General features: G+C 42.4%; 1 protein-coding gene across 1 annotated transcript in view; it reads right to left on the reverse strand.

The window, feature by feature from the left end:
* Window positions 1-361: 361 nt before the first annotated feature.
* Window positions 362-22,309, reverse strand: part of rhcgb (Rh family, C glycoprotein b) — a 34,471-nt gene continuing 12,523 nt past the window's right edge. Inside the window, exons 5-11 of the mRNA XM_072565175.1 lie at window positions 13,541-13,707; window positions 12,129-12,266; window positions 11,360-11,496; window positions 10,274-10,398; window positions 6,749-6,822; window positions 4,847-4,940; window positions 362-1,740 (exon numbers count right to left, since the gene is read on the reverse strand). Of these exons, the coding sequence (XP_072421276.1) occupies window positions 4,848-4,940; window positions 6,749-6,822; window positions 10,274-10,398; window positions 11,360-11,496; window positions 12,129-12,266; window positions 13,541-13,707 (734 nt within the window). The 3' untranslated portion in view covers window positions 362-1,740; window position 4,847. The remainder of the gene's footprint in view (window positions 1,741-4,846; window positions 4,941-6,748; window positions 6,823-10,273; window positions 10,399-11,359; window positions 11,497-12,128; window positions 12,267-13,540; window positions 13,708-22,309) is intronic.

A 22,309-nucleotide genomic window follows, 5' to 3' on the forward strand; every position in this document is an offset into this window, starting at 1 on the left:
TGCACTAGTTCTATGGATATTTTTTGAACTAAGCTGTTCAGAGATGGTATTATGCACCTTGGATCAGGTGGGACTTGAACCTGGCTTAGGGGTATGGACATCACCAGTGCACTACATCAGGCCCCTCCACCAGTTCAGTGTTGTTTGGAGTTCCCTGGCCATTAATCAATGCTTTGATTTGCTTACTAACAGGGGTCTATGCAGATCGGACACTCACGGCTGAGGGATGAGGGCATAAATGCAGAACAGGAGCAGAAATTCTCCTCCACATCAGGTCTCCCTCATCTGGCAACAGCCACTGTGCCTCCCTCTTCCTTCCTGTTCCGACCAGAGAAATACTCACAAAGGTTAAAATGTGACTCTTCAACATCTGGAGATTTTGAATATAATTTGAAGGTAAGTCTGTACTGTTTAGATGCTTCTTGCTTTGTGGTGGATCTGATCATAAAGAGCCCAGTGGGAAATTCAGGATATGAGTTTCTATTGGCAAGACTGCCACTATGCCTGGCATAAATTTTGGTGTAATTTACACAAATGCCAACCAGGAAGTTCCAGGCTCGAGAGATGCAGGACTGGTATGGCATAGACAAGCTCAGTTACCAAATAACAATGATTTACATCTATCAATAGCAGCTTTCACATAGAGAACCATTCCCAGGAGCACAAAGAACTGAATAATAAAAGAAATCTGGTCTTTTGTTGCCAAATAGTGAGTGGGTAGATGGAGAGGAATGCAGTTAAATTGAGTAGAAAAGTCTCAGATTTGTGGACCTGCTTGGTGCTGAGTCAGTTGACCCTTTTCAGACCAGCTGAAGTGCAACAGGCTTTTGTAGTCTGAACTGGGTAGAGAAGGACTACAATCCAACAAGAGTCCTTTCCCTGGATCATTATCCATTGACACCCAATGGAATACAAGAATTAAATGACTGGCTTTAAGCAGAATGGGCAAGGTATCCCAAGGAGGTGCAAATCAGCCCGTCCATGTCTTATCACCCTCAAGATATTTTCTAATCAACTTATTTAGAGATATTATTACACAACAGTGGAGCAGGGGGTACTTGAACTTAGGCCTGTGAGGTCAGGACACCACCATCATACCTTCAACAATAATAGGTGGCATTACACCTCTCTACCTCAGTATGTATGGAATTTGACTGACAGTAAAATGAGGCTTAATCGTGGTGTTAAGTAGGATGGTTAATATTTCAACAGTGAATGTACCTCTTAAAAAGGAATACTTTATGGCTGTGGGGTATTTCAGGTGCATGGTGAAAGGCATTCCTGTCATATCCTGTGGGACTAATGAGTTGCAGCAAAGCGATCATCTTCAGGGAAGGTGAGGGGGAAAGACCAATGGGAAATTACAAAACCAAACAACCAGGCAGGAGAGTTGCTGGTGAGAGTCGGTGTCTACGTTGGTGCCCTTGACCTGCACGGATCCGTCCTTAAAACCTGAATTGTTTTAAGACTCAGCACAGCCCTAAGGTGATAGCTGATGTTCTCGGTAAGACTAGATGAAAAGTTGGAGATGATCCTGATCCCCACCAAGTTATCATGAGAGGATCTCAAAGGATTCCACCACCAGAGGCTTTTGTATAGGGTTGAAAGGGAAAACATATTGCACAATTCTGAGTCAATTCATTGATGGTGCTGTATTTACTTGCAGTTCAGCTACAAACAGCACAGAAGTCTCCGGCAAACACTCTCCATATGTCTTCATGACAAACGAAGTAAAACAGGCTAAAAAGACAGAAGATTATTTTATAAGCAAAATGGAACTTAATAGGCTATTAACCTTATTTCATCAGATCTCTGTTTTTTCTTAATATGAATTGTCACATTTTCCTTCCAGTCTCCTCTCAGACTACAGGTAATTTTCCTTAACCTTTTGCCCCCTGTGTACTACATCCTCCATAGCCTTCCCTTTGTTGCTCAGAGTGGAGCTGTGCTCCCTTGTGGCAGGCCAGTGAAACTGCAGCTGTATAATTCGTTTGCATCTACAACCTTTACAACTACCCTGAAAAGATATTATTAAAAAGCCCAAGAACTTCTTTGATGGTCTGATCTTACAAAAGAAAGGGTGGGGGGGGAGGTGGTGTGAAATCAGTAAGTTTAGATCACTTGATAAAATGACTAAGTTTAAAATCCTGCTCTTTGGTGCTCATTAATAATCTGATAAGCAAAGTTAACAATTTAAATCCAGCACATGTTCAGACTTCTCTTTCTCTAATAACAATTCAGGAGTTTTTAAATTTAAAAAAAAAATCGTACTCTCAAATGCTCATTTATTTTGGAAAAGTATATGCTGGAGATAGGGGTCAGACCGATGGCTATGACGAACACATCAGCAAAAAGTGGTTTTCAGCTTTAGCATCTGAATGGTTGCCTGAGGGCTCAGCACAGCAAGAAAAGCCCAATGTTTCTTTCATTTCATTTAAATAGCCAAAAATAAGTGACAGAAAAGATGTAGGAGGCTCTATGGTGCCATGCCACAATGAACCAGTTGGTAAGGTCAAGGTCCAATCTCACGGTTCCTCTGGACCTCTTTTCTTGACAGTCACATCACTGAGCAGTAATTAACTCACAGGGTTACACAGCCACCCTCCAATATATATATAAGAAAACAGATAAATCATTTGCTGCTCCTTCACATCTAGTTTTAATTAAAATAAATGTTAATTTTTCAAAGAATATTGTTTCTTCCCTATTTACCCCCCATGCATGCCTTGATTATCTCTCAGATCAACGGTTCCAATGAACTCCTGTCTGATCTTGCACATTCTACCCTCCATAAACTTGAGGTTGTCGAAATCTCTGCTGTCCTATGTTTTAGTTCAAAGCCAGGCCCTGCTGTCTTGTGCTCACTGACCCAACATGGCTCCTGGTCAAGCAACAGTGAAAGTTACCATCCTTGTTTCCAAATCCCTCCATGGCTTCGTTCCTCTCTATCTCTCCATCCTCCTCCAACTCCATAACCATCCAATATCTCTGCACTTCTCAAATTCTGGCCTCGTGTGTACTCCCAATTCTAGGTCAGAAGTCAAACGACACCAGGTTATAGTCCAACAGTTTTATTTGAAATCACAAGCTTTTGGAGCATTGTCCCTTCGTCAGGTGAAGTGATTTCACCTGATGAAGGAGCAGCACTCTGTAAGCTTGTGATTTCAAATAAATCTGTTGGGCTATAACCTGGTGCCTTCTGATTTCTCACCTTGTCCACCCCAGTCCAACAGTGGCACCTCCATATCATGACTCCCAATTTTAATCACTTCATCACTGGTTGCCATGCCTACAGTTGCCTAGGCCCTAAACACTGGAATTCCCTCTTTAATCCTCACTGCCTCTTGACCTTGCTTGTTTCCCTGATGCACCTTTGCATCGCACTTTAGTTTATAATGCTCCTGTGATCTGCCGAGCAATGTTATATGACAGGCACATGTAAATACAAGTTGCTTTTATCTCTTTATTTCTCTCTACTGAAGACTGCAAGTATGATCATGTTCTAAGTCCTGTTTTATGAAAATTCATCCCCAGGATGTTGGCATTATTGGTACAATCAATATTTATTGCTCACTCCTTGAGAACAGCTAATAATCAATCATGTTACACTAGTCAGGATTCACATTTAGACAAGACTGGGTAGGAAAGGCAGGTTGCATGCCCTATGGAATATTAGTGAACCAGTTGGGTTGTTAATGATATTCTGTCAGCTTCATGGTCATATTTTCTTTTTTTCAGACAAACTGTAATATCAAATTCTCAAGTCACCATGGTGAACTTGTATTCCCTGTATGACGACAACACGTTTAGTCGAGAGAAGTAGCTATCTCAATGCTACTCTATGTTATACAATTTGAAGTTCCTGAAAAAGTTAAAGTGAAGTTGCATTAAGCCTTACCCAATGTGCTAATGCCAGATGGACTTTGAGTGGAAACTCGGGCAGTCTACCAGGAGAACCTAATAGTCTTATGCAACTATGCTTAACTGGTCAGTGTAATTCGTATCTTCTGCTCTCATCAATAAAATGTCTCATTATCTAAGGCATGTGCCTTCTTTTGTTAAGATCCACCAACAGTCCATCCTGTACAACTGATAATTAGGTAGGCGCTCAGAAACCATACAGTGTGGAAACAGGCCATTTAGCCCAACAAGTCCACATTGATCCTACAAAGAGCATCCTACTCAGACTCATCCCCCATCCTTTCCCAATAAAAGTGTATTTAACATGGTTAACACACAAAACCTACACATCCCTGAATACTATGGGCAACTTAGCACAGCCAATCCACCTTAGGCACACATCTTTGGACTGTTGGGGGAAATCGGAGCACCAAAGGGAACGCATGCAGACACAGGGACAATGTGCAAATTCCACACCGACAGTTACCCAGAGTGGAATCAAATCTGGGTCACTGGCACTGTGAGGCAGCAGTGCTAACCACTGAGCAACCGTGCCCTAACCACATTCGTTAATATAGAATTTAAAAGAATAGTAAGCGGGATTGATGGTAACGAACAATCCCAACCACAAACTGACAGCAGTTAGTAATCCAAAGCCCAATATAACACATTGATGCATCAGCTTCATAAACCACATATAAATACTTCTGGAGTGAGACACAGGATTAATTGTATGATCATTTTATTTCATTGTGTGCAGGAATTTGATATAAGCTGATGATTCACTTGTACCTCTATAAATAGACAAAGACTGGAACTGTGATTATTGGATTAGGAGATATATGCTTGTGATATGTAATTTTGTTAATAATTATTGAAATGTGTTAAGATTGGTCCAATTCTACCCTTCATTGACTGGTTTTCTGGCATAGAACACATAGCTCACCTTATTGCTGGGTGTCTCCATTTGAATTAGGCTTTTTAAGTTCGTTGTTTTCATAGTGAACATTGCGCAATGGAGCTTCTTCATCCACTGGCACCTACAGATTCAAAGATGGTGCCAAGAGTTAATTAGATGGTGGATGCAAAACCATCATGACCCATCAGCCTTTGTTGAAGAGATTTCATTTCAGTGACAAAGCAATATTTGCTTCAAAGACTTGCAGGTTTTTATTTACTGACCACCAGCTGTATTATTTGTAGATATCAAGCTCAAGGGGTTTGGAAGGAGATTAGATAGAATGATTAAATTTCATTATCAGATAGTGCATACATGGGCAATAAACAGAGTAGGCTTTGTGGGCACAGTGATCTTCCCTTATTTTGGGAAGGGTCCTTGGATGGGAATTATGTACAGTTACAAAAGTTTCTTTACAAGAAAACTTGCTTTCAATCTGGTTTACACTACAAAGCGGTGCTGCTGGTTATCACGAAAGACAAAAACTTAAAAATTAAACAGCATTACATATGAGCTTATACAAATTCTTAGTTCACAGGCCACTCTTAGAGAATGCCTGGTGAGTGGTTCTCTATTGTATTAAAACATGGTTTCCTTACATGGCCTCTGCTGCTTTGTCTAATCAACCCAGACCACAGGTTTTCTGATGACTGACTCTTATACTGCCGGGAAGAGATTCTTAATTTACTTAATCAAGGAATAAAGCTTCAAATTGGGAACAGGGAGGAGTGAGACAGACGAGCTGACTGACTTCCCTCAGCTTTATAACAGTAAAAGATTGAGAAGGGTAGAAGAGAAGCCAAAAAGTGGTGGCTGATGTTGGGTTGAAGCACACAGAATGCAGGATGAAGGGGAGCCTGACTGACACAAGGGGAGTTCCAGGGATTTCAGTTCCTGGGAAAAAAGGAACCTGAGTCAAAGACTATTCTAATTCTACAAATGAGACACTCTGACTATGGTGAGCAGCTAGTTACATTATATATGGCTGAATAAACAGAAAACTTTGTAATATGAACTGATACTCAATATTACTGAAGAATATTTTGGAAGAATGCTTTGGAATATTGTGTGCAATTCTGGTCTCCCTCCTATTGGAATGATGTTGTGAAACTTGAAAGGGTTCGGAAGAGATTTACAAGGGTTGGAGATTTTGAGCTATAGGAAGAGGCTGAATAGGCTGGGGCTGTTTTCCCTGGAGCATCAGAGGCTGAGGGGTGACCTTATGGAGGTTTAAAATAATCATGACGGCATGGATTGGGTAAATAGATTAGGTATTTTCCCTGGATTGGGTGAGTCTGGTAAAATAGGCGGCATAGGTTTTGAGTGAGAGGGGAAAGATATAAAAGGGACCTAAGGGGCAACGTTTTCACACAAAGGTTGGTGCGTGTATGGAATGAGCTGCCAGAGAAAGTGGTGGAGGCTGGTACAATTACAACATTTAAAAGGCATCTGGATGGGTATATGAATATGAAGGAATTAGAGGGAAATGGGCCAGGTGCTGGCAAATGGGACGAGATTAGTTTATGATATCTGGTCGGCATGGATGAGTTAGACCAGAGGGTCTGTTTCCTTGCTGTACATCTCTATAACTCTAAGACTCATGCAGGGTATTAACTAAAATCACAAAAACAAACATTTCTCATTAAGACTTTAATAGGTGCACTGATTAACTCTGACAGATGTCATTATGGCAAGAAGCAAATATGTCTTTTAAATGTGCTCTGTTTCAAAATTACGATTATGGCTTCTAGATGGGATTTACACAATTAGTCGAACATTCTACTTTTCTGGCATTCTAAGCCATTGGAAGAAAAAGAAGTTACAGATCCTGGTATCATTGATGAGAAGTCACAACTTATGCCATTACCGTAAACACCCTGTTGAACCTACCTTCCAGTACACCTCATCTTCAAAGCAGTTTTCATCTGATGGATCACCCCAGAATGGCAACTTCAGAATGAAACCTTTGGGGCAAAGAATCATCGATATTGATGAGTGACTCTTACATCGATTTTAAACTAGTCTAATATCTGCATAAATATTTTCTAATCAAGAGATGTTATTACACACCTCTGGGGAGGACGGGACTGGTATATCTTGGCTCAGAGACAGGAACGCGATCACTGCACCGTCATTTGATAAAATTACATAAGGGGATTGTCAGGAGAGACTAATTATGTGGCATTAAAGAAATGGACCAGCATTCTTTTTAAATTAAGCAATGGACCATTCTCTTCCTTAGCTCATTTGGATTCATCCCTCTAGATTGTCAACCCAGCAATTTCTAAACTATAACAACCTCATGACCACTAAGAGAATAATGACTCCAGAACGGGGAGGGTACATTTAGCGGCCTCTACCACAAAGAATTTCTTTCTACAAAGTGAGAAACCAGAAGAGAAACTGGTAACCAGGGAGGTGGATGAATCTATGTACAGCTATAGGTAGGAATGGGAAGGCAATAGGTTTGGTATTAGGAAGAATGAGATCAGCTGCATTTTTACATCCGAATTCAAACTTGCCAAATCAAAGTTACTTTCTACTTGTAATACTTTATTGTAAGCTACTATTCCAAACATTGGAATATCTTATCTCATGCAGAACAATCTCTATGCCTGTCTCTTTGTTGGCTACGTAGAGCAGTTGATCTTCCGTAATTACACCGGCATCACTCCCCACCTCTTCCTCCGCTACATTGATGACTGCATTGGTGCCACCTCATGCTCCTGCGAGGAGGTTGAGCAATTCATCAACTTCACCAACACATTCCACCCTGACCTTAAATTTACCTGGAGCATCTCTGACACCTCCTTCCCCTTCCTGGACCTCTCCATCTCCATTAATGACAACCGACTCGACACTGACATTTTTTACAAACCCACCGACTCCCACAGCTACCTGGATTACACCTCTTCCCATCCTATCTCTTGCAAAAATGCCATCCTGTATTCCCAATTCCTCCGCCTCTGCCGGATCTGCTCCCAGGAGGACCAGTTCCACCACAGAATACACCAGATGGCCTCCTTCTTTAGAGACTTCAATTTCCCTTCCCACGTGGTTAAAGATGCCCTCCAACGCATCTCGTCCACATCCCGCACCTCTGCCCTCAGGCCCCACCCCTCCAACCATAACAAGGACAGAACGCCCCTGGTGCTCACCTTCCACCCTATCAACCTTCGCATAAACCAAATCATCCGCCGACATTTCCGCCACCTCCAAACAGACCCCACCACCAGGGATATATTTCCCTACTCATCCCTTTCCGCCTTCCGCAAAGACCGTTCCCTCCGTGACTACCTGGTCAGGTCCACGCCCCCCTACAACCCACCCTCCCATCCTGGCACTTTCCCCTGCCACCGCAGGAACTGTAAAACCTGCGCCCACACCTCCTCCCTCACCTCTATCCAAGGCCCTAAAGGAGTCTTCCACATTCATCAAAGTTTTACTTGCACATCCACTAATATAATTTATTGTATCTGTTGCTCCTGATGCAGTCTCCTAGCAGAGCGCTTTAGGGAACATCTCCGGGATACCCGCACCAATCAACCAAAGCGCCCCGTGGCCCAACATTTCAACTTCCCCTCCCACTCTGCTGAGGACATAGAGGTCTTGGGCCTCCTTCACCGCTGCTCCCTCACCACCAGATGCCTGGAGGAAGAATGCCTCATCTTCCACCTCGGAACACTTCAACCCCAGGGCATCAATGTGGACTTCAACAGTTTCCTCATTTCCCCTTCCCCCACCTCACCCTGGTTCTAAACTTCCAACTCAGCACTGTCCCCATGACTTGTCCGGACTTGTCCTACCTGCCTATCTCCTTTTCCACCTATCCACTCCACCCTCTCCTCCCTGACCTATCACCTTCATTCCCTCCCCCACTCACCCATTGTACTCTATGCTACTTTCTCCCCACGCACCGCCCCCCCCCCCCCCCCCCCCCCCCCTCCTCTCGCTTATCTCTCCACGCTTCTGGCTCACTGCCTTTATTCATGATGAAGGGCTTTTGCCCGAAACGTCGATTTCGAAGTTCCTTGGATGCTGCCTGAACTGCTGTGCTCTTCCAGCACCACTAATCCAGAATCTGGTTTCCAGCATCTGCAGTCATTGTTTTTACCTAATTATATTCACGTTTCTTTGAGATTCTCATAAATACTCTAATGTGTAATAATGCATTAATACCACTAGGTGGCAGGCAAGACTTTGCGTTCTGATCACATCTTCAGAAACTCAGCTTTGATTTCTGAAAACTGCAGCGCTTTAATGAAAAAGTCTGGCAATCTACCCCCTCTCTGGCTAACAACCACACAAAAACAAACTGAAAATAAGTAATCTGCCATCCAGAAGTACTGATGCTTAAAAATGTAATTGCTGAGCAGAACACTCAGGTCTGAATATTGCAATGGTCCGATAAGCCTTGGAGCAACCTAATCGACTGTAGTGCATGGGGTCCCTGCAGAATTCCAGATACTACAGACTCCTTGGGAATTGCCCAGGAGATTGAAGACTTTCCCTGGCAATTCATGTGCTTCGGGAAAGCTCCAAAAGAATCAATTAAAGAATGAAAATTTGGGGGGTTCTGCTTCAGTTGATAGTTACTGAGGGAAAATTGTATGGTTAAAAACTTTACCTAATTCTTGGATAACTATTAAGCTAACTCTTCATCTCACCATACACACAATCCAACTACAGCTCCCTTGACCAGTTAAACTCCCCAGACCTCTGATAACCATCGCATCCCATGGTCCTTTTATTATGATTCCCCACAGTGTGGAAACAGACCCTTCGGCCCAAATAGTCCATACCAGCCCTTTGAAGAGCAACCCACAAAGACCCATTTCCCTCTGACTAATGCACCTAACACTATGGGCAGTTTAGGATGGCCAATTTACCTGCGCATCTTTGGACTGTGGGAGGAAACCCACACAGACACGGGAGAATGTGCGAACTCCACACAGTCAACTGAGGCTGGAATCAAACCTGGGACCCTGGTACTGTGAGGCAGCAGTGCTAACCATTGGGCCACCAGGCCACCAATGTGATGCAATGTATGTGATGTGTAAATGCTAATGTAATTTATATACAGCTTGGATTTTAAAATAGTGACATATGGGATTGATTATTTTTCTGTAGGGTTTAAAAACTTTCGAGGTCAGATAGTCTTCTGGAACAGTTACCCACTCCAGTATGTGTTAGACAACAGGAAGAATGAAAAGAAAATGGACTACTACGTTGAGATACAGGGTCAGCCATGGTCATGTTGAATGGTCGGGCAGCCTTGAAGGGCCCAATGGCCTACTCCTGTTCCTAGTTTCCATGAGCTTCATGACTCAATCTGCTCCTGTTAATTAAATGTGCTTACTGGCCCTTGCATTGTGTTCTGCTTCATTCCCTAAGATCAGGATCTGGGCAACTTACCTACAACAGCTCCCCCACCCACACTCAGAAGGAGTGTGACACACAGAGCCGCAGCCTGATAACCTCCCTGGACACTTGGCGTCCGATCTGCAAATCGCCCCTCAAAACCAAAAGCCTCGATTAACCTGAAGGGAAGGAAACAGTTCAGTCACAATGCGATGTAGATTGCAAACACAAATAGCTCCCAAACAGGAAGAACCCGGGGTCCTTCTGGTGCATGCATGGGGCCATGACACATTGGCTAATGGATGATATTAGCTAATGGACCGCACAAGATTATCATACTGGGGCCCTAACACATATAAACAGGATGTGACGGAAATACTATGCAGGTCTGACAGTATCTCTGCAGAGAGTAAGCTCAAGAGAGAGACACACACGGACACAAAAACAGACAAAATTAATGGCTCACGTCAAACAGGACTCTGTGAAATTCTTTTTCTACTCTGAAGAAGGGTCATAACCAATTTGAAGGGTTAATTCTACAGATGTTACTGATCTGCTGAATTCTTTTGATGTATTAATTTCAGATTTCCAGCTTTTGCAACATTTTCATTTTACCTAACTCTAAATCATTGGTTAGTAGGGAAGGGAATAGTAAATCTATTTCTCTAGTGACAGTATTGTGAATATGAGGTACAAGGAGAAGTCATATTGAACTTAAAACATTAACAAGGCTTTTAATACATTATTCTGCATAATATATACCACAGAGATCTGGGTTCTTATTGAGACAGATATCTAGATGTTCATTAACTAACTACATGCACTAATATGACATCTCAGACTTCCATATATAGACTGGGCTTTATGCTTACATGGATCACAATGACATCCTGCACATAGTTGATTGTTTACAGCTTGATAACTCTACAGAGAGTAAGATGGTGACCTTTTATATTGAAGTGTCACATGTTATGATGTTCTCTAGCAGTTTTAAAGGTGTAGAACCTTTCTGAGATCCATGCAATTATACAACTCAGCGCATAGGGTCTCAGTGATTCTATTGAATCACATGCTGATCACACAAACATATCCTTGTTTACTAGATACCCCCTTTACATAGTGCTGTCTGCTCCACCTTACCCTTCTCTGCCATACACTCCTTCAGTGGCGGCTGCAGCAGTGACAGCTCCCACGATGGCTCCCATCACGCCCGGCATACCATGCAGGTTGTGGATACCACAGGTATCTTGTATCTTAAGGTATTTTTCCAGGAGTGGCTTGAAACAGAAAATTACATCATGAGATCTTGCAAGAACTTTGCTATAAGTCCGTGTCATCTCAGGTCATTGAGTTTGAGAATGGAAACGAGCACCATGCTTCCACATGGTAAGGCTTTTTGCAGTTTGAGAGCTGCAAAAGACTTAGATTAGATTAGATTCCCTACAGTGTGGAAACAGGCCCTTCGATCCAACCAGTCCACACCGACCCACCGAACAGCAACCCACCCCCCCTCTGATTAATGTACCTAACACTACGGGCAATTGAGCATAACCCATTCACCTGACCAGCACATCTTTGGACTGAGGAAGGAAACCGGAGCACCGGTAGGAAACCCATGCAGACACGAGGAGAATGTACAAACTCCACACAGACAGTCATCCGAGGCTGGAATACGAACGTGGGACCCTGGTGCTGTGAGGCAGCAGTGTTAACCACTGTGCCATCATGCCGCCCGAATTTATTCAACAATATTTCAGAGGGATATCAATATCAACGTCAAAAGTGAACTAACTGTCCCACAGGGTTAGGGATTTTGATCACAGACATAGGCCTCACCAATTTATTTTAAAAAACATTGTTACTATTAATCCTACAGCCCCACTAGCAAAGCTGAGATATCAGAACTCACCGAGAGGTAGATGAAACCTAATGTTGACACGGCTCCTGACAGAACTCCAACAATCAGTGACCCGTAGGGAGTAAGCATCATTTCAGCAGCTGTGCCGAGAGCCACTCCTCCTGCAAGGGTCGCATTCTGAACATGAACCTGGTAAGGCAAACAACACACAATTCCCACAGTTAGGTATTCTTCATGACACCCATGCTGGCCAGTCTCTCAGTCATCGGGTGAACACAGACAAGCATGGTCCTGTCCATGGTCAATCCCTGGTCGCCTACGTGCACGTCTACACTTGAATAAAGCACACACACACAGACATTTGTGGCAGGGTGTGTATATGTGCTAATGTGTGTATTTAAAAGTGTCTATATGTGTGTGCGCACACTTATACAATACACACGCACATACACACACTTACATGGACACACTCTCACATATACACACAGCCCCACCAATAAACCCATGCATAGACACATACATGCACATGCAGCTGGACATATGTGCACACACACACTTGCAACCAAATGCATATATACACTTATACAGGTGTGCACACGCACACACACACAGACACGTTCATGGCACATACACATGTACACAGTTACTTTTATGTGGGCTTTGAGTAAACGATCAGTAACACTAGCTGATTAGCCCCTTTCTCCTCCCTGTCCTGTCCTGTCCAATACGTCCCAATGGTTAAACAGGCAGTACAGCTCCCTTTTCCTTATTCCAATTTTGACTCATTGGAACAACAGGAGATCATTCAGCCTCTTGAGCCTCATCTGCTGTTAAAATGCATCGTGGCTTATTTGCGCCTTAACTGTATCTTCCCATTTCAGTGGCCTTGCTCAGTGATACACTCCAACTCAATCATAATGGGCAAGATAGAGAAACATTGGAGTCATGAATTTGTCAGGGAGAAGAGTGTGTCGTTCCATTGGCTTGAGACAGAATTGAACATGGATCCTGGAGGCAGGGCCCAGTGCTAAATGTTCGTCTGGGCCTAATAACAGGGGACAGGGGCTCTAGCAGAGGCACGGTGTTCATGTCAAGGGTGAGGGGCAAGATCATGAGCCCTGCGTCAGGAGCAACAATGGGATCCATGATTTCAGCCCTCGCCTCTGCTCCTGCCGGGAGGTGAAAGGTCAGTGTCATGCCATAGTTTTCCATAAAATGGCAAGGGTGCTGAATTTGATGTCTAGTAACATTCAGTCCCAATCCCAGCGAAAAGATATATTGGACTCAAAACAGTTAGCTCTGTTTATGGTTTCACAGATGCTGACAGATCTGTTGAGTTTGTCCAACATTTTATTTCAGTTTTCAGCATCTGCAGTGTTTTGCTTTTGTCTGTAAGATTTGGCGCGGTGTTAAAATAGAGTTATGACACTCCGTCCACCCAGCCCAGTAAGGTGCTTTCTTACCATATCAATTTTGCCCTTCTTCTCTAAGAGGCTGGAAATGGCGATGGCAATGAGGACGCTGGATGCCAGTGAGCAATAGGTGTTGATGACAGCACGATGTTGGGCATCCCCATGGTTTGAAATTGCTGAGTTGAAACTGGGCCAGAACAACCAGAGGTAGAGAGTACCTGAGGGGGAGAGCAAATCCCTTGTGAACCCTGAGCACAATGTCCACATTATTGTACATTAAAAGGTAAAAACTTTCAGACAAAATCTACTTTCTGGATTCAGCTGACTCCATGGAACTTGCTGATAAATTCGATTCTTATGATGGGCAATTCTCTTGCATCTTAAATGTTATATTTAAGCCTTCACCACTTCCTCTGGCAGCTCATTCCATACATGCAACACCAATCTGAAGCCCATCTAATCGACACCATTCCATTTTCATCCATGTGTTTGTCCAATGACCATTTAAATGCTCTAAAAATTGATGAGTCTACTACTGTTGTAGGCAGGGTGTTCCACACTGAAAATGTGTTGCTGGAAAAGCGCAGCAGGTCAGGCAGCACCCAAGGAGCAGGAGAACCGACGTTTCGGCATGAGCCCTTCTTCAGGAATCAGTAGGGGTGTTCCACACCTCTACTAATTAGTTCACCAAAACCTGCTTGCCTTGTTAATTTTAATTCTTAGGCATTTAGCACCCTATTAACAGAATTAAATATTAATACAAACATTACAATAAGATTTCTTACAGCTTTGTCTCTTTTAATAAAATCTATTCAGAATAAAATATGGAAAATTATCATATACTGAAAGCTCAAAAGTGTCAGCAGGTCTGATTTTGTTAAATCATTAAACATTAACCCTGATTTCTCTCTATATATGCAGCCAGATATGCTGACCTTTTCCAGCAATTTCTGTTTTTTTGTCTGATTTCTAACATCCACAGTTCTTTTGGGTTTTTTAAAAAGTAACAGATGATGTGTTGCATCATTATGCAATCGTTAACAAACCCCATATTCTACTGCAGTTTAAAAAATGAATAATTTTTTATTCTTTGTTTAGAATGCAAGGCATTTATCCCACTTCAAGGACATCCAACCAGTTTTTTGAATAAGCTTCACTTATTGTAAAGCAACCCATTACAGTCACAGAGTCATAGAGATGTACAGCACAGAAAGAGACCCTTTGCTCCAACCTGACCATGCTGACCAGTTATCCTAAATTAATCTACTTCCATTTGCCAGCACTTGGCCCATATCCCTCTAAACCCTTCCTATTCATATACCCATTCATGCAGAATCCTGGATTCAGCTGACTCCATGTTCACAAAGTCAAATCTTCTGATAGACAATTCTCTTGCATTTTAAATGTATTGTATATAATTGTAGCAGCCTCTGGCAGCTCATTCCATACATGCACCACCCTCTGTGTGAAAACATTGCCCCTTGGGTCCCTTTTATAGTTCTACCCTCTCACCCTACACCCATGGCCTCTAGTTCTGGACTCCCTGACCCCAGGGAAAAGACCTTGCCTATTTATCCTATCCATGCCCCTCAGGATTTTATAAGTCTCTATAAGTTCACACCTCAGCCTCCAACTAGCAGATTATATTTGTCAACCCATTTTTCTTTTGAAATCTCTTTTGTTTCAAACATTTTGAGTTGACAATGACCCAGGGTAAAAATGATCAATTTAGCATTCTACTAGTACATTTTTTTCCTGATTGCACCTCCCACCCCCATAGAATCCTTTAAAATTCTAATAGCTATATTGGTTGCTTCTCCCAGTATAAGTGCCTCTTCAACTGAGGTGCTTTTAATTACTCTTTTTCTTTCAATTTCCAATCTAATGGACATTTACCATTTTTTCCCATTAATAAAACATGAATCCTGCTGTACTTGAAAAACCATTGATAAGATTAGCATGTTTAGGTGTCACTAACTCCCGTTGTTTCAGGATCACCCAGAGATGAAAAGCAGAGTGTACACTGTTCTAAACTTAATGGCTCTAATGCCCCAATGGCCGGAGAATTGTTAGGGCAGTGTAGACTGGAGTGCCCATCGGGATCATGTGGAATCCTGGATTCAGCTGACTCCATGGAACTTGCTCACAAAGTCGAAGCTTCTGATGGGTAATTCTCTTGCATCCAGAATCCTCCAAAGGAATCCTTTGAAGTCACAGGATTCAGATTCAATTGAACGTAATCAATACCCAGGAAAAATTAAAGGATGAAACACCTAGTCTGACTCCTGGCTAACTACTAAACACTCTTCCTGGCTCACCACCGCCCCTGTATTACTACACCTCCTCACCGATTCCTTAGAAACCTCAGAGTCATGTCAACCAGATTCCCTAAAGACCCAAAAGTATTCCAATCCCACTGGCACTCACAATGTGACCCAATCCAATCCTCCCCACTAAATCAACACCAACTGAAATATCCAAGTTAATATTTTACATGTTTTTTTTAGATTAATTACAGTGTGGAAACAGGCCCTTCAGCCCAACAAGTCCATACCGACCCGCTGAAACATAATCCACCCAGACCCATTCACCTACATTTACTCCTTCACCTAACACTACAGGCAATTTAGCATGGCCAATTCACCTAACCTACACATTTTTGGACTGTGGGAGGAAACCGGAGCACCCGGAGGAAACCCATGCAGACACGGGGAGAATGTGCAAACTCCACACAGAGAGTCGCCTGAGGTGGGAATTGAACCCAGGTCTCAGGCGCTGTGAAGCAGCAGTGCTAACTACTGTGCCACCGTGCCGTCTAATTTTCCTTCAGCACTTCTGCTACAGTAGCATGTTTTAACATGGTTTTCAATTCTAAAACGCATACATCTGGTCTGATTTGTATATGTAGCCCAATCAAACTTCTCAGCTGATCTGCCTCCTACTGAATTGTCGCATCTTCCCTTTGTGAAGATCTGTTTGAACTTATCAAGATCCTACTAACATTCTCTAGACTAAGACTTGATTTGAAATTACCCAGAATTAATTTGTCTCATCTTATCTCATAACCTCTATTTTGAAAAGTTCTTGAAGCCTGACTCACAACTTTGAATTCTGCTTTAAGTCCTTAAATGATAATGTTTACAAATGTCCTACTTCCATTCCATGAAAAAAAATCTACATGCAACATAAAGATGCCTGAAAATTTCCTCCCACAATGCCAAAACAACATGGCAGGGTATGCATTTAATTGGAGACCATCCAACTTTAATAGGACAGACCTTACTGAGATGTACCAAACTCTAAAGGCATGACTTACAGTAGAGCATTTGGAAGTTTCACAAGTGAAAATGAAAGTTTTGGGCAAATGGAATTAGAAAGTTTCAAATGGGAAATTGGGTATTGGTATTGTTGCTTTTATAAGATGAATCTCTGAAAGTGAAAGTCAGTGGATCATACATGGTTAGGAGAATGAGTAAGATGATTTATCTGATCGAAATCATATTGTAGGAAGAAGAGTTGGGTTATGTCACATAAACATGTTGAAAAGCTATTGTCGCAGAGAACAAGAAAAGGGAGAAGCTAGCATGTCAGGTGGTAAGAGCAGGGAAGGTGACGGAGACAATAAGAGAGATTGGAAAGAGAGGTAGGCAGTTTTCAAAACAAACATCATACAATTTGTCTTGCAAACATTTCGTCCCCTGTCTAGGTGACATCCTCAGTGCTTGGGAGCCTCCTGTGAAGTGCTTCTGTGATGTTTCCTCCGGCATTTATAGTGATTTGAATCTGCCGCTTCCGGTTGTCAGTTCCAGCTGTCCGGTATATTGGGTCCAGGTCGATGTGTTTGTTGATAGAGTCTGTGGATGAGTGCCATGCCTCTAGGAATTCCCTGGCTGTTCTCTGTTCTCTACAGAGAACAGCCAGGGAATTCCTAGAGGCATGGCACTCATCCACAGACTCTGTCAACAAACACATCGACCTGGACCCAATATACCGGACAGCTGGAACTGACAACCGGAAGCAGCATAGACAGGCCACTATAAATGCCGGAGGAAACAGCACAGAAGCGCTTCACAGGAGGCTCCCAAGCACTGAGGATGTCACCTAGACAGGGGACGAAACGTTTGCAAGACAAACTCCCAGCTCGGTGAACAGAACCACAACAACGAGCACCCGAGCTACAAATCTTCTCCCAAACTTTAAACATCATACAAATCAATTAGCTAACATAGAAATACTGGGACAGTTAGATGATGTGTACTCATATTTAGCGAAAGCACAATGGTAGGACCTTCTACAATAACTCAGAAAGTAATCTGTAAAGATACACCTGGATATGATACAGTAGCCGGGCATGACGTGTCACAGGAGTGTCAGCACCAATAAAACAGCATCCTTGTTGGTTGAGCCCAGATAAAAATGTTTTGGTGAATTTTAGGAATGTATAGGGTTTATTGGAAATTTGTGCACAATTTCAGCACTGTAGTTGTAATATTAATGTGTTTGTTGGAGGAGCAAGCAAACATGGTCTAGTGAACAGAATGCCAAGCTGCCCTTGAGAAGCTGAAGGTAATCCGAATAAATGACTACTCTTGATTTTTTCCAGACCTTTCAAAAGGGTGATTGATGATTTTGGGGTGGGTGCAGTCTTGATACAGGATGGTGAGTAGGGAATAGGTAAGTAAGTCAATGGACCTTTCTCTGATAAACTTTTCAGAAGAAGTATTCTACTGTGGAAGAGAAGACTTTGGAATTATTATTGTCCTTCAGCACTTTGAAGTCTATGTCCAACATGGCAACAGAGAAATATTAATCTGCACCAATCATAATCCAGTGGTATTCACTAAATACACAAAACGTGAGGTATTTAGGTATTTATACCACTACTTATTGTAAAACTTATTCACATTACTGGAAAAGACAATATAATTGCAGATGCATTGTGCCAAGTGTAAGATGATGAAATACGGTAAAGGCATAAGAAATGTGAAGGTTATATAAGTGGGATGAAGGATGAAGGGATACAAACTTCAGGTTTTGTGGTTTTTGTATCACATATCGTGTGATGAGATGTCTTTTTGACATGATATTTCATTTTACGAGGATGGAGGCATGCAAAGACTGTCTCTTTATTTTTTTCTATGTTTTGATTGTGGACTGAAATGATAAAAAGGAATGTTTTACAGCACTGAACAGAGGGAGAAATTGCTGTACTTTTAAAAGCAAGTTACTGAAACTCATTGTAAATCTCCTGTTTATACAGCTGCTTTGGTCAAGCATTTGGGGAGAGGCTGTTTGTAAGCAGAACTGGCACCTGAGTACAGGCCACTGAATTTATTTGAGGCAAGGTTAGATGGAACTTTAATACACAAGAGAAATAGGGATTATTGGTGGAGGATGTGGAGGCAGGAGAGTGGATTTGAAACCATAACTTTACCAACCATGATCTATTGAATGGTGAAGAGGCTCAAAAGAGCAATGGTGGACTCCTGTTTAGTGTTCCCATGTTCCTAGTTCCATTCTACGTGAATTTGGCTGCCAACTGCCTACACTTGAAATATACCTTTCCGGCCTTGTTATGGAACTAACTTACCTGATTCTCCAATGATGTTTGCTCAGGTGAAGGTTGAAAACAATGATTGCTCAATGCACCAAGAATCTTGGCCCATTCACATTTCATTGTAGGATTTTCAGCCATTTAGCCTTTGCTCAGAGGCTGTTTTCTTTCCCTTTATACATTTCAAGTGACTGATCACTTGGTTCATTGGGAGTACACTGGTGTGGTGTGAAAGCCAGGAGTCATGAGACCCAATCTAGGTCCAATAAAAAGGGAATCAGCAGAAGAGGTGGCAGCCAGGTACCCAGGAATTATTTGAGAAAAAGATAACAAGCAAACCAGAATGGGGTAGAGACACAGAACAGCAAAGCCACCACTCAGAAGATATGACTGGTAGAGAAGTCAAAGAAGAGGTTCCAGGCAGCAAAGCAATACTTTTCACTGGCTCCAGGTGAGTGGGACCATGAGAAGCCATGGGGAAGGCAGAAACTGATGTCTCAGTCTTGGAAATCAGTCTTGAAAGATGAGGGTAAATCACCAGGAGGTGCACAGGTGTTCAGGCACACCAATACTGAGAGACTGGGAGTGGTGTTCAGAAATGGAGCCTTCAAGAGTGCAGAAATCCTTCTGAAGAATGAGTAAACATTCAAAAATTGTTCTACCTCAATGATCATTGACCTTTGGTGATCTGCTAACAAATATAAGATAAAGTCTGCCATTTAATATGTAGGGTATTGCATTTGACCACAGCCTGCTTGCTAATTCATATTTACCTTATGCTAATGTTGGATGTTAGAGTATGAGATTAATATTGTAAGTTATTTTACTTTGATTCATTATGGTAATGTTTACGGTTGGCAAATCCTGGAGCATTATTCTGTTGCTAAGGATTTGGGATTGCCAAACTTCATCGAACCTAATGAACTAGTTAGTAGTTTCTAAACAGATCATAACCAAACTTGGGGATCTAATCTGGAGTCATTCACCCTATTTTCTCCGATGGTAAACTCACTTGGTAAAGCTTATTGACTAATTCCTCAATCCAAGCTGAGAACTTGCACAAGCAAAGATGAGCTGTCCAGCTATGGTTTCTGAGATTTCAGTGAAAACGTCATGATTAGGGATAACTAGTGATTTTCATTTTGAATTGAACCCCAACAATTACTGTCCATAATTTGTGTTTTGTGCTGACTTACAGAGTTAGTAATTGCAGATGCTTGCCTGCTTTAAACATAAGAACAATAAAGCCAGGAGATGTATTCTCACCCGAACCTCACGTAACATGGTCAGTTGAAGTAACTGGTAAGTGGGGCTAAATTTTACCAGCCTTTCAATGGTAAATTGGGAGGCAGGAAGGTTGACAAAATGGCATGAGAAAGAGAGACCTGGGCTTTTTACAGAAATAACAGAGGATGTGTGACACAGAAATATGCCCTCTACATTGCAAAGGCCGTGGGATCTGACAACATTCCGGCCATAGCACTAAAGACCCAAGTTCCTGCACATGTGCACCCTGAGCAAAGCTAATCCAGTACAGTTACAACACTGGCATCTACCTGACAATGTAGAAAATTCCCAAGGTATACCCTGTACAAATCCAACCCAGCCAATTACCGCCCCATCAGTCTACTCTTGATCATCAGTAAAGTGAATGGAAGGGGTCATCAACAGGGCTATCAAACAGCACCTGCTCAGCAATAACCTGCTCAGTGATGCCCAGTTTGGCTTCTGGCAGGGCCACTCAGCTCCTGACCTCATTACAGCCATGGTTCAAACATACACAAAACAGCTCAATTCTAGTAGTGAGGTGAGAGTGACTGTCCTTGACGTCATGGCCACATTTGACTAAGTATGGAATCAAGGAGCCCAAGTAAAACTGAAGTCAATGGGTATCGGGGAACATTGGAGTCATGCCTCGCACATAGGAAAATGGTTGTGATTGTTGGAGGTCAATCATCTCAAGCTCCAGGACATGTCTGCAAGAGTACCTCAGGGTAGTGTCCTAGGTCCAAACATCTCAGCTGTTTCATCAGAGACCTTCCCTCTGTCATAATGATAGAAGTGGGAATGTTCGCTGAAGATTGCACACAATGTTCAGCTCCACTCATGGACTACTTCAGTTTCTGAGGAGCTATGTCCAAATGCAACAAAATGTAGACAATAACCAGGCTTGGGCTGAAAAGTGGCAAGTAACATTTACATTACACAATTACCATCTCTAATAAGAGACAATCTAATCATAACCCCTTGATATTCATCAGCATTACCATCACTAAATCCTCCACCATCACTACTTTATGAATTGCCATTGACCAGGAACTGAACTAGACATACCATATAAACACAGTGGCTACAAGAGCAGTTCAGAGACTGGGGAAACAGTAGGAAGTAACTCACCTCCTGACACTCCAAAGCCTGTCCACGATCTACAAGACACAAGTCAGGAGTGTGACGGAATATGCCTCACTTGCCTGGATGAGTGCAACTTCAACAATGCTCAAGAAGCTTGACACAATTCATGAAAAAATAATATGCCTGATTGGCACTACATCCACAAACATTAGCCAATACACCATTGACACTCAGTAACAGCAGTGTACTATATACAAGATACACTACAGAAACTCAAAGATCCTTAGACAGTAACTTCCAAACCCACCCCACTTCCATCTTGAAGGACAAGGGGAGTAGAAAAATGGGAACACCACCACCTCCAATTTCTCCTCCAAACCACTCACCATCTTGAATCAGACATACCTTTGCCATTTCTTCAGTGTCACTGGGTCAAAATCCTAGAATTCCCTTCCTAAGGGTATTATGGGTCAACCTACAACACATGGACTGAGGTGGTTCAAGAAACCTACCACCAGTTTGTCAAAGGCAACTAGGAATGGGCAATAGATGCTGACCAGCCAGCAACACTCAAACATCCACATTCTATGAGTGATGAAACAAAAGGGCTACACTGACAAACTGTAGCATAGTATACTACTATCCATCAAAGAGGCATCCCCACCAACCCCACATTGCCACACTTTCAATAACAGCAGTGCAACCTCTGACACCCACACAAGCAAAAAGCCATCCCAAGGTTTTCAATTGGCAAATCAGGACTTTGTCAAAACTGAGGGACAAATCTCTTTGGTGTTTTGAATTGGATGCTAGTTAAAACTTCAGAGGCCTTCACTGGTCATGTAAATTAATTAGAGATTGCCCAAGTTGTCAATGAAATCTTTCAGTTCATCTAACTTTTGCATTATGCATCA

The sequence above is a fragment of the Chiloscyllium punctatum genome, chromosome 48 (assembly GCF_047496795.1).
Source record: "Chiloscyllium punctatum isolate Juve2018m chromosome 48, sChiPun1.3, whole genome shotgun sequence".
NCBI lineage: Eukaryota > Metazoa > Chordata > Chondrichthyes > Orectolobiformes > Hemiscylliidae > Chiloscyllium > Chiloscyllium punctatum.